At 45.8% G+C, this 12,724-nt stretch overlaps 1 protein-coding gene across 5 annotated transcripts in view; it reads right to left on the minus strand.

Moving 5' to 3' along the window:
* Window positions 1-12,724, minus strand: part of Pask (PAS domain containing serine/threonine kinase) — a 41,410-nt gene that overhangs the window by 14,859 nt on the left and 13,827 nt on the right. For all 5 annotated transcript variants that reach the window (XR_015737737.1, XM_048441936.3, XM_048441935.3 and 2 more), the window contains exons 7-12: window positions 9,441-9,701; window positions 7,580-7,748; window positions 6,439-6,592; window positions 2,684-4,158; window positions 2,401-2,582; window positions 1,868-2,035 (exon numbers count right to left, since the gene is read on the minus strand). Coding sequence is in view for 4 of the 5 variants with exons in the window: in XM_048441936.3 (XP_048297893.2) it covers window positions 1,868-2,035; window positions 2,401-2,582; window positions 2,684-4,158; window positions 6,439-6,592; window positions 7,580-7,748; window positions 9,441-9,701 (2,409 nt within the window). In the remaining variant the exon portion in view is untranslated. The remainder of the gene's footprint in view (window positions 1-1,867; window positions 2,036-2,400; window positions 2,583-2,683; window positions 4,159-6,438; window positions 6,593-7,579; window positions 7,749-9,440; window positions 9,702-12,724) is intronic.

Raw genomic sequence — 12,724 nt, forward strand, 5'->3', positions numbered from 1 at the left:
TGAAAACTATTATACACAACTAAGATGGAAGCCAGGAGCACAAGAAAATCCATTAATGTTATCATTATGTTACAGGAAACAGGAGTACAACCATGTCAATAAGTGCTGGAAAGACATAACTCAATAGTTGACCACCCAATTTTTTAATGATTTATTTATTTATTTATTTTTGTTTTTGAGACAGGGTTTCTCTGTGTAACAACCCTAGCTGTCCTGGAACTAGCTCTTGTAGACCAGGCCGGCCTCTGCCTTCCAAGTGCTAGGATTGAAGATGTGCACCACCGTCCGACATGATTTTTTAAATTTTTTTTATAATTTATTTATCTTTATTTTATGTGCATTGGTGAGAAGGTGTCAGATCCCCTGGAAATGGATCTTCATACAGTTGTGAGCTGTCATGTGGGTGCTGAGAATTGAACCAGGGTCCTCTGGAAGAGCAGTCAGCACTCTTAACCACTGAGCCATTTCTCCAGTCCCCCGACATGATTTTTTTAAAAAAATTTTAATGTTTGTTGTTCTGCCTGCATGTATATCTGTATAGGGCACTGGATCCTCTGGAATTGGAGTTATAGACAGTTGTGAGCCACCATGTGGATGCTAGGAATTAAACTCTGGAAGAACAGCCAAAGCTCTTAACCACTGAGCCATCTCCCTAGCCCCTCAAACTCATTCTTTAAAAAAAAAAAAAAATCAGGGACCAGTGAGATGGCTCAGTGGGTAAAGGACCACCTGAATTTGATCCCTAGTACCCATATGGTGAAAGAAGAGAACCAACTCCTGTGAGTTTTCACTGACCTTGTGCATGTACTCATTCTCTCTCTCTCTCATTCACTCAAATAAATAAATATCAAAAAATTACCAATCCAGCTGGACTAATAATAAAATGTAATATCTTCAAATAAGATGTGCTCATTGGAAAATGAAAGGTACCTACCACAGTGATATAATTGTTAAGTAATACTGTTCCAGGGTCCTAGCCAATGTGACAGGAAGGAGGAAGGATGAAAAGTGAACCAAAGAAAGGAAAGACAAAACTGCCATGCTATGGAGACGAAAATCTTAAAATATCTTCTGAAAATTACTAGACCCAGAAAGACTATGAAACAGCAACTCTGACACAGTTGTTTGGTACATTCTAGCAACAAGTGGTAAGAAAGAACTCTGTGGCAATACTCCAGGATCTGCTGGTGATCCATGCCCGGTGACAGTATCATTGCAAGGAGTGGAGGCTGCTTCTGAGTAGGAGGGTTGGAACTAAAATCACAAATACCAGTGGGATTTGGGAGCAAAGAACAGTGAGTTCTAAGGCTTGGGTTCAAGAGGAATACATAGGAATAACCCTCATGACTGGAGAGGGAGGCCAACTGGAGGAATCAGTGTACCTAAAAGAATGCCAGGCACCCAAGAGGCATGAAATACAAACCCAGCTGAGAGATATCTTAAGAGCTATCATAAGAAATTTTGGGTAGACCCTAACTGTGTTTATTAGCTAGCTTGCTTCTTTGTTTGGTGAGGACACATTTTTCCAGTTAAATAGAGGAGGTCCTAAGTTTGGTTTTAAAAGCAAGTTTGCATGCTCATGAGGCAACAGTATGCCATGTGAACAGTAGAAAAATAGTATAAGAGAGTTCAGAAGAGAGGAAGTAACAACACAGAAAAGGCCTGGCCAGGGTCCAAGAGCCTGCAAGAAAGCAAGGTCTGAATGAGAAACTCAACACAGTTATTCTGGAGTTAAGAGTGTGTACTGAAGAAGCTTCCACCTATATCCAGAAAGCACCCATATCCTGGTATCTCCTCCTCCATTACAAGTCTCAGAGCTATAGATCAGGGACCTCCAGTAGGGCCATCCCCACATGAACCCAAGCACCTCTTTGTTGTGCTCCTTTTCCACTGCAGTCCACACAAAGCCAAAGGCCCCACTTCCAAGCGGGCTGATGGTGCTATACTTATGGGAGTATTCACCCTCACAGGCCGCCAGCCCCTCCAGCTCTGCGGGTGTTGGGGATTCCTCAAACCAAGGTTTGGCTCTGAGCATCTGTAGAGACAAAGAAAGGTCTGGGAGATCACAAGCCACCTCATCTCCATCAACAGCACTGACATCCATGCTGTTCTTATCTCCTGTGCTCACAGGGGCCTAGTCTGAAAGCCTATGGAGCCCTGTGACAGTGTCCACCCACCAACCCAAACTGATTTATGTCTAAATGCACCTACACTTCACTGCACAAGGCATATATTCAGTCAAAGCCCCCCATTTGCTTTATACTTACACAGGTACTAGAAGACAATGTTAAGACAGACAGACCCTCCACCCATTCCAGCCAAAAGGGCAGCAGAGCCACCTGGGAAACCTGCAGCACAGAAGAAAGTGAACAGAAGAGTAAGCTGACCACAGATACCAACCTCTCCAAAGTCAGATCCAGAGTGCTCAGGCATGGAGTGGGTAGAACTAGGCAGGCTGGCAAGGAACAGGCGGGTTCGGGTGGTTGAATCCCGGTGGCTATGTAAGAGGTCCTTCACCAGCCAGCAGCAGAACAAGGTAGCGGAGCCCTGGAGCTCTACTCGCTTCACTTCAAACTGTATACCTGAAAGGCAGGGAGGTGAGGGAGTACAGAGCTCTGCCAATCCCTCCAATGACCTCATTTAACATTGCTATGATTTAAAAAGCCTCTTCCCCAGAACATACTCAGTCGTAAGCCATCTCGGTGGTAGCAGCTTCCAGAGTAGACGCCCTCCTGGATATCCGGCTGTAGGGTGGGGGCCCCAGGTGCCACAGGAGTGGAAGTGATCTGGACACTCAGCTTGGGCTTCTCCGCTGATAGGCACATACCATCAGTACTGGGATGATCTGGTACAGGAGGGCCACAGCCTGGGCTTTCTATGTCACTGGTTTCATAGTGTTCAGATACCAAAGAGATGTCAGACAGTTCTGCTCTATTACGTCCTGCGTCCATCTCCTGGAACTGTCGGCCTTCACCAAGGTCAAAATAGGTGCCAGTCAGGAGCAACATCTCTCGGTCACCTAGAATATCTGAACTCTGCCTGTGCAAAGCACCCACGTCTAAATCTGAGCCCACCACTGAAGGAGAAGGTGTCTCGCTGAGTTCAGACGTGGTACAGGAACAATGTGATGGAGTTCTGTCTGTCTGATCATTGAGAAAGAGCTCCCTAAGGTTCCAGGAATAAGAATTCACATTAGTCTCCTGGGCTTCCACTGCCTCCAGGACACCAGGGAGGTCGGTGGCCAAGGCATAGCAGGCTGAGGAGCTGCCTGAGCGGCTAGCATGCAGGTCTCGGCCTCCCAGATCACAGAAGGACACAGGGGCAGTGAAAGGAGGATGTTCTGCAGGGACAAGCTCCATACAGGAGATGCCCAGAGCTCCCCCAAAGCTCGACTTGGACAACTGCTCCTTAATCAAGCAAGTCTGCAGCTCTTCCCGGTCATTTCTCACTCCTGGCCATGGTTCATCCAGAGTGGGTGTCCCAAGCAAAACACATGCCATTCCAGAGGGGCTGGGAGCCAAGTCCTGGCCTCGCTGCTGTAAGATCCACTCACTTCTATACTGTGGGCAGTGTGTCAGGAAGCTCCCTCCTGCTAGCTGCCCTGTGGTGTGGGGCTCAGGCATGGTGGCATCAGCCCAGGGCTTTGGACTACTGGGACTGCTAACGCCCATCAGTTCCAGCTGAGCTTCCTGATGTAGACTACACACGTCCATGCTGCTGCTCCTGTTCTTAGCTGGGACTAGCGGCTCAGAAACTTCACAGGAAGCAAGCAGTTTTGCATCCTTTGGTTTGGACCTGCTTTCTTCTAAAAGACCCTGTCTGCAGCTCTCTGCTGTGGAAGGATTCTCCTTCCCCAAGACATTGATATGCTGGTCTGTAGGCAGTAACTGCTCATCGTGGACTGGCGGGCTTCCTTTTGTGGTGTCTTGCTGGGCCTTAGGCAATAGCCATTTCCTGTGGGTTAGTGAGCTTTCTTCTGAGGTGTTTTTCTGAATCTCAGACAATAAATGTTCATTAAGGACTGGTGGGGATACTTCTGGAGTGTCTGGCTGGTTCGTAGACAGCAATTGTGCATCATGAGACAGCAGGTTTCTCTTTGGAATGCTTTGATGGTCTGTGGGCAATGAATGTTCACCATAAACTGAGTTGCTGTCCACCCTGGAGACAGGAATTTGGATGACAGTCACTAGTGGTAATGAGAGATCACACTGACATTCCCTCTATGAGAGACAAGTACAATGCATTTAGCATGATAAATTTATACCAGAAAGTCTCTCAATTTTATAACAAAGCTAAAAATTAAAGATCTACTCTTAAACATTCCTCATATAAATCTACATTTACCAAGAATGAATCAAAGAAAACTACTGAAATGGATTTCAGAGTGTTTAATAAACCCCATGAGGGCAGGCTACGGCTGGTTCTCAACACCATCTAACACCTGGCTGCACAGAGACTGGGGAGGCAGCTCAGAGAAGGCTGACAAAGCAATGCATTCAAGGAGCTGAGGTACGCGGCAAGGTGAAGGACCTTTACCCAGAAGGGCGAGGGTGAGCACACATCGTGTGAAGAAGCTGCACAAGTAGTGAGGAAATTGTGTGCTTAGAGCACACAGTCCAGGCAGGATGATCTACCTCCACCAGCCCATTCTTCATAGTGTCTGTTCACATCAACCATGACTAAGGACAAATACCTGGTAATCAAGATATACTATATGGTCTTGAATTGGGGGTCCCCGCAAATTGTATGGCAGAAGTCCATAAAGATGGGGGGGGGGGCGCCTTTAATCCCAGTATCAGAAGGCAGAGGCAGGTGTATCTCTTTGAGTTCTGTGCCAACCTGATCTACAGAGCAAGTTCCAGGACAGGCTCCAAAGTTATAGAGAAACCCTGTCTCAAAAAAAACAAAAAACCCAAAAGGTAGGGGAGCTTAGAGAAGTGTCACAGCGGATTTTGTGGGTGGAGTTCTAAAAGCAAAGGCAAAAAAGCAGAGATGAAAAGAAGGTCTGCAGAGACCAAACAAGAAAGGATTCTATCTACCCACCTCTCCCCTCCCTGGTGAGCCTAGCACTCTCCAGGAACAGATTACAGGGTCATTCTGAGGATGAAAGCACAGTGGATGCATACCAGAAGTGCCTCATTAAGACCTTGCCAAGAAGTCTGGACAGCCCCTGAGTGTGGTATCCACTCTCTTAGGATCTCCAAATGCTGGTGGATCCCAGTATTTGTTTTCCTCTCTACTGTCACACCTGTTCCCTTTCTACTGCAAACCCTGACAGATAGATTCTGAAATTTTAGGAAGGTCACAGGTCACAGTTGCTAGGGAAACTAGTAGATTGGGGACATGATCTTGTCCCTACAGCATGGCCTCTAAATCTTGCATTGCAAGGGACAATGGAAGGCTACCACTGGCATCTCAACAGCTCGGCAATGATTTGACCATGAACACTGTGCTAGCATCAAGTTTGGGAGCTGGAGACTTAGAATTCCTAATTTTTAGAATGACAAACCTGAAAACTACCCTAGCAATCAAGTATCACCTTTCACTAAATGGTACAGAGAGAGGTTTTTAAGTGACCCTTTGGAGCTAGGGAGCCCCTCTTATCCTACCAGCAGAAGTTCACATAAGACTACTGGGACTTATGTCCAGAGCTGCCCCAGGAACCTCAGGTCCTCTTGCCAGGGAGCACCAAGGGCTGGCTTTTAGAGAGCCAAGAACCCCAATTACTGACCAAGTTTTTGTTTTGTTTTGTTTTGTTTGAGCACCTGGCCTACCATGTAACAACTTACTCAGCTTCAGCATCAGTTCCTCAGAACACACAGTTCACTCCCTTACTTCCCTAACAAGTACTGACTTTTAGAAGTCTGACAATGGAAGCTTACCTTTCTGAGTACACTGTAACCTTTGGGGATGAGACCTGACGCCTTCTACAAGTTTGCTGAGTTAAGAGTAAATGAGTACACAAACAGATGAGTGAACAAAGGAATGAACCTCTGGAGGCACTAACTCTACATGGATGGACACTTACCAAGCTCCTAGAACATCATTAGTCACATTAAAGTGCTATGGTGACAGACAAATGAATTTTTATTTCTATAAAGTTTTCCAATATAAATTCTTTTTATTCAAAATTAATAACGTTATTTTAAAATATATGAAGAGAATAGTTTCAAATGATTTTCAAAGTTCTAAATTTCTATCTTTTAACATTTTCTTGAATTCTCAACAGGCTGCCTCCTTGCCCATAAAAGGAGAATAACATCATGTGTACTCTCTCACAGAGGTTGTAAGGACACAGTCAAGCAACAGGAAAAGGTACTAGTGTGTACAGAGCAGGTGAGCAGTACAAATTAGTCATCGCTGCCATTATTACCCATGACTTGGATATTCCCTAAACAGGTGTTTGGTAAACTTGCAACCTCCCACCAAAGCACTTACCCCAGGGAGGCTTGAGACGAATAAGAAGGAAGTATCTGGCATTCAGTTTCCAACTGTGTCTGAGTCCTAAAGGAGACTTGTGCTCCCATCATCTTCAAGGGCTTATCTTGTGATAGCACATGGTCATGGGCCAACGTCACGTCTACCCTTGGATCTAACAGCAAAATCAAGAGTTTTCTATTCCAAGACTCTGTTAAAGCACTCCTGTACCTTTATCAAAACCTCAAATACTCAGACAGCCTACACTTAGCATGTAAAACAGAAGAACACCAAGAGCTTTGCTTTCTGCTAGCACTGATTCCGCACATTGTTCCTGTTTCCTCACTTCTCTCCCCTCCCTAGAAGATCAGAGATCCTTCTACTCCAGGGCACCAGATTCACAGGCCCCAGCACAGCCCAGAAACCCCCAAGAGATCAGACTCTGGCTTTGCAAGTCTCACACCCTTCCAATATTCTGAGACAAAGGGGATCTTTTGGAATAGCAAGCTGACTGTTTACACTATCTCTACAAACCAGTCATTGAAGACCTTAAACTATTGGGATAAACATATTGAAGTCAATAGGCATACAACATAATTCATAAATAAATATGATATACTATAACAATTCAATCTTTTTTTTTTGGTCAAAACAGCTTTATTCATCAAACAATTCAATCTTATATTACATGAAACTATATAAATTTTATTTGGGGGATGGGGATTCCTGGAAGGCAGCTTTTTGTTTCCAGATAGGGTCTTTCTATGTATTCTAAGATGGCCTCAAATAACTGTAATCCTATAATTTGGGATTACAAGTATGTGCCACTACACCTGGCTTGGTTATAAATTCTCTTTAAATGGACAAGACTTTGGCCAGATATTTCTGTCTCACACATAGGCACAAGTGGTTCAGCCTTGGAGGACCTCCTAATTCCCTTCTAGATGCCAACATACTTGTAAAACCTACCCACAACGGTACCATCTCCAGGAAAGAAAAACAAGAGGTCATACAAGACAGAGCCTCCCACTACTCTGCCCACCTTTAAGCTTCTGGAGAGGTCATCAATGACTTCTGCTCTCCTCATCTCTGTCACAGAGCCACCAGCCTATAAGGGGCTGGGCAGCCACAGAAACCCAGTGTGAAGCAGGCTGTGCCTTACCGTGTGCTCCACTGGCCAGTTCCCAGTCCTGCTGGGCATCAGAGCTCATCTCTCCAGGCCCAGTCTTACTGCCAATGTCCAGGCAGTTGACAAGGTCTGGCAGCTGTACAGAACTGTCATATGCAGGGTCCATGTAGTGGTAGAAACCAGGAATCAAGAAAGTGATGTTCTAGAGAGCAAAGCAGTGATATTTCAGAATCTATGAGGACCCATTCTGACCCAATGAACACACCCTCCCAGGATAAAAATATTGGCAATGTGAACAGTTCAGGTGCTCAGTGGAGAAAATCTTGGGTCACATGTTTTTGGCTAATCTATATACCCTCTGACACTTGACACATAATGCACAGTTTTTTTCATTTTGTTTAATAAAAAGGCAAACAACACATTCTAAGTCAAGGTATACCTACACCTACATGTCTTCCAAGCAGAAATCTGGCCTGTGACTTCACATTTACCGAGAGCAGAGACCCTGTATTTGCCAAGCTAACATTTTACAGCTCTTGGTCCAAGAACACCGATAAGAACCAATCAGGGACCATATTACCACAGTAAGAGCTGCTCACACAGATGCTGCTTCTGAATATGTATGCAGCCTTCATCCTGGAAAGCTGCCTGAGGCCACAAGAATTCAAGCAACTCTAATCTCAATGAGAGTCAAATATGTATACCTGTAAGACTCTAAGAGGTCTCAACACCTGTAAGACTCCTCTAGAACACTGTCAACCAGGGATTCTGCTAGCTGCTTTTTAATCAAATAAACTCAACTGAACTAAACTTTAGGTTAGTTACTCTTTATGGTTTTATTGAAAAGCAGAATAACCTCTTTTTAGAGCCTCATAGAATACTCTAATCACCTGTCACACAGTCTAGTAGCACCCTGTAGAAATGACAAGAAAAGACTGCCATGGAGACAGTCCCCAAGTGATCAAGGTGCTTAGTAAAGGGCTGTTAAGTACCTGCAGCCGGGAACCAGGTGAGCTTGGTGGGCACTCAATAGGTGTCAAAAGTAGGGGAGAGATATGTAGGATTCTCTCCTATATATCCTACATATCCACCTGGCAGGACTGGGCGGCTTTCCAAGGCTGCTCCATGATACCCCTCTGGCATTTGGGAGGCATGTACCCTCCCAGTGGGCTCAGAACACCACTGGGATCCACCTCCTAAAGAAGAGGTTGTGGGAGCTGTGAGGCATGACTTCTGCAGCTGAGGTGAGACTTAAGAGGCAGGATGCTCCCATGAATGTTCTAAACAGCACCCGAGTCAAGAATGTAAGCTCTCAAGACTTCAGGATTCCACAATCACCTAGTGAGTCGCCCCAGTTGGCATCATGTGGAACAAAATGGCCTCTCCCTACTAAGCCTGGCCTAATAGGCTGACTCGACTTGGAATGCATTAAACATTGTCTTGGAGGCTTGTACAGAGCCACGATGAGACTGCACCCTACAAGTCTGGGTGAAAATAAGGGAGAAGTTAAAGCTAATGGCCTGTCTCCTGGTGAGTAAGAAGTCTACCCAAGTTCAATCCCAACTTCAGAAAGGAAGGTTATAGAACCCCTCCTTCTCCAGTGCCCACCACCAACCATGCTCAAGATGGGTGAACTAGCAGTATCCACAGTGTAACCAAAACATGGTTCAGTGGGCCAGACCAGAGCCAGCTGGGTGGAGACAGAGATCCCAGGCAGAAGACCCACTTCGTTCTCTGGAACAATTCAGGACAGTTCAAGAGAGGCCACTGATGTGGGGCCCAGGAATATGAGACAGTTGGTTGTAAATAGGATGAGGATAGCCGGTAAGCTCTATAGCCCGTGCAGAACAGTTTCCTCAGAGTACCAAGGAGTTGGAAAACTAGGTGAGCCTACCTTGCCCAGGAGCTCAGTCTTCCCATAACCAAACAACATTAGTGCAAAGCTGTGGTTGACACCATAAATTGTGCCATCAGGCAGGAGGGTGATGAGGCCACTGATGGTGCAGAACACCCACACAGATGCGTGGTAACCTGGTTCAGATGTAGCCTCACTGTCAGCTACAGCTTTTCCACTGGTGTTGGATTTCAGCTTCAGACTCAGAGGGAAGGTGGTACCATCTCTGGCTCTCCCAACAGACCTTTGAATCTTGAGACTCTGAAAGACAGGGAAGCCCCATTTCAGTACTACAGCAATACTAGCTATGTACACAGAATCCTGAGCTGTGATGTTTCAGATCCAAGCTCCACTCACATATCCATGCTAGGAACATCCCTCATCAATGGTGCTCTCCCTAACTATCCCTCAGTCCCACCCTGTTCAAAGAATTCAGAATACAGAACAGCAGCAGCAGGCTTGGAGGACTCAGGGTCCGGAACAAACGCATAATGAAAGGACCAAGGTACAAACCAATGAGAGGACTGGACCCAGACTCATCCCAAGCAGGCATTGTGCCAAACTATGGCCTGCTAGCAGCCACAGGCTGCACCCTTCTCAGCTCCAAGTCTGGAAGGGAAAGAACTGTCATGTTTCTCCAGCACCTCTTAGTTTCAGCGAATGTATAATCCATCTTTAGGAGTAGCTGTGATGATTAGGTTCACCATGACAGAATCTAGAACCACCTTCAAGACAGGCCTCTACGTATGCTGCCGATAGGGGAGCTTTTTTAACTGTACTGATTAAGGTGGGAAGATCTACCCACTGTGGGCAGCATCATTCCCTTGGACTGTGCAGGTGGAGAAAGGGAGTTGAGCAGCAGCAGGCAGTCATCACTCTCTGCTTCCTGATTGTGAGACAACGTGACCAGCCTCACACTCCTGCTGCCTTAGATGTACCCTTGAACGGTAAACTAAAACAAATCCTTTCTTTCTCAAGTTGCCTTCGTTAGTTTCTCTTTCACACAGTAGCAGGAAAAGCAACTAAGACAATAGCCATGATTCCACACCCGGTCTTCTGTCCCTCCAACCTAGAGGTATTGCTTTCCTGTTGTCACTGTCCACTCAGAGAACCATCTACCTTCTCAGCCCTTCTCCCAACATACAACCAAATCCTTACACTGCATACTGTCTACTTCTATCATTTGGAAGGCATGTGATTTTCCAATGGAGAATTTGATTAGAGCCAAGCAGGGTGGTGGTATAACTGTAATCCTAACACTTGGATGGCAAAGGCAGGTGGATCCCTGTGAGTTTGAGGCCAATATAGTCTACAGAAAGAGTTCCAGGACAGTGAAGACTACACAAAGAAACCTTGTCTCAAACTGTAGGGCCCACAGGTCTACCTCTCCTCCCGGGGCTCACATTGAGGATAGCTAGCAAGATCTGGCAAAACATCTTGTTGCAGTTTCCAGCAAAACATCCATCCTGTTTGTTCCTGTGCTCCTTCTGCCCCTGCTGGTGGCCTTACTCTGTTTTGGGCCTGGTAATTTCCTACCTGCCTGGGGGGATTTCCACTGTGCAGCAGTTAGGTATATAAGGTTTTTTTCTAAGCTTGAATAAATGGCATTCAGCATGTCTCTTGTGTGTTCCTTTATTCTCCAGGCCCTTGCCCGGCTCACAAACGGTAAAGTAATGCAAACTGTACCATAAAGAGTAACACAGGCGTTACATCAGATAAAATAAAAAAGCAAACTTGAGTAGTGCATTGAACCTAACCAGAATGAACCAGGTTTCAGGTGAGAGCCTAGACCTAGGTTTTCTTTTCTGCTGTTTCAGGGCCTATCCTGGAAAACATGAAAAGTTAGGGACCATGTTGGAGGCCTGGTGGCTCATCTACTCTGTCCTGAGCATAGTGAACCCCCAGGCCCTAAGTCCTGAACAACAGCCAAAAGCGAGGCAAGAGCAAGGATAGGCAGGGTTGGCAGGCAGAGAGTATAAATAGAAGGAGAAATGAGGAAGAAGAGAAGCAAGCAATGAGAACAAGGGAAGACGGACAGGGCCAAGCCGCCCAGCCAGCCACAGAGTCAGAGTGAAATTAAGATATACAGAAGTAAGAAAAGGGAAAAGCCCAGAGGCAAAAGTCAGTCAGGATAATTTAAGTTAAGAAAAGCTGACAAGAAACAAGCCAAGCTAAGGCCGGGCACTCATAACTAAGAATAAGCCTATGTGTGTGATTTATTTGGAAGATGGAATGGTGGACACCCCCCTCCCAAAAAAGCCAAAAGAGTAAATGTAGACAGAAGTTTCTGTCTCTCCCAGTCCTGCAGCCATTCAGTCCCAAATAAACACATAGAGGCTTAAATTAATCATAAACTATTTGGTCCATTGTTCAGGCTTATTACTAACTATACCTCAGAACTTAAATTAACCCATAATTCTTATCTACGTTTAGCCAAGTGGCTTGATACCTTTTATCTGTAAGGCAGTCTCATCTTTCTTCCTCTGTATCTGGATCACAACACCCACCTCTACCAATCCCACTTGACACCAATACCGATGAACCCAGCAATGAGAATCTGTTACAAGGGAAGGTGACTTGCTTTGGGCTGAGAATACACTGACATGTGTCTGCTCCTGCCATCTCCAGGACCCCTGCCTCAGGGAGTTAGAGGTAACCCTGAGAGCTGGTCAGCAACAGCTGTTGTAAAGGGCTCTACATACAGCACTGCCACCACCAATGCCCTGCCAAGCTGCAGGCAACTTCCTCAGAGTAGAATAGCAAGAGAATGCAGAGGCCAAGAAAATGCTTGTGAGTTTAAGGCCAACCTGGTCTACAGAGCAAGTTCCAGAACAGCCAAGGCTACATAGAGAAACCCCGTCTCAAAACACAAAAACAAAAAAAGTCTGGTGTATATCAGACTCTTCAGTAAAACCACCACAAGCAGGCCTGCATCTCATGAACTAGAAAAGCTGACACACAAGAAGTCAGCGTTGGGGACTGGGTTTAGTGAAGCACACCCAGTGCTTCTGTATGTCCTCTCCTTAGGGAAAAAAAAGGAGGAGGAGGAAGAAGGAAGGATGGAAGGAGAGAGAGGAAAGGAAGGAAGGGAGAGAGGGAGGGAGGAAGGGAGGGAGGCAGGCAGGCAGGCAGGCGAGAGACAAAAACTTCTTATAGAGTTAGCAAAACTAACCGTCCAAAACAGCTGTGCACTCAATTCATTCCTAAAGAAACAGAAATGGCAGCAGGTAAAGGTACGACTGTCAATTACCCTCTGTGAATGCCACACACAAGCTGAAAAGTGG

Source organism: Myodes glareolus, chromosome 1 (genome assembly GCF_982192425.1).
Source record: "Myodes glareolus chromosome 1, mMyoGla1.1, whole genome shotgun sequence".
NCBI classification, from domain to species: Eukaryota; Metazoa; Chordata; class Mammalia; order Rodentia; family Cricetidae; genus Myodes; species Myodes glareolus.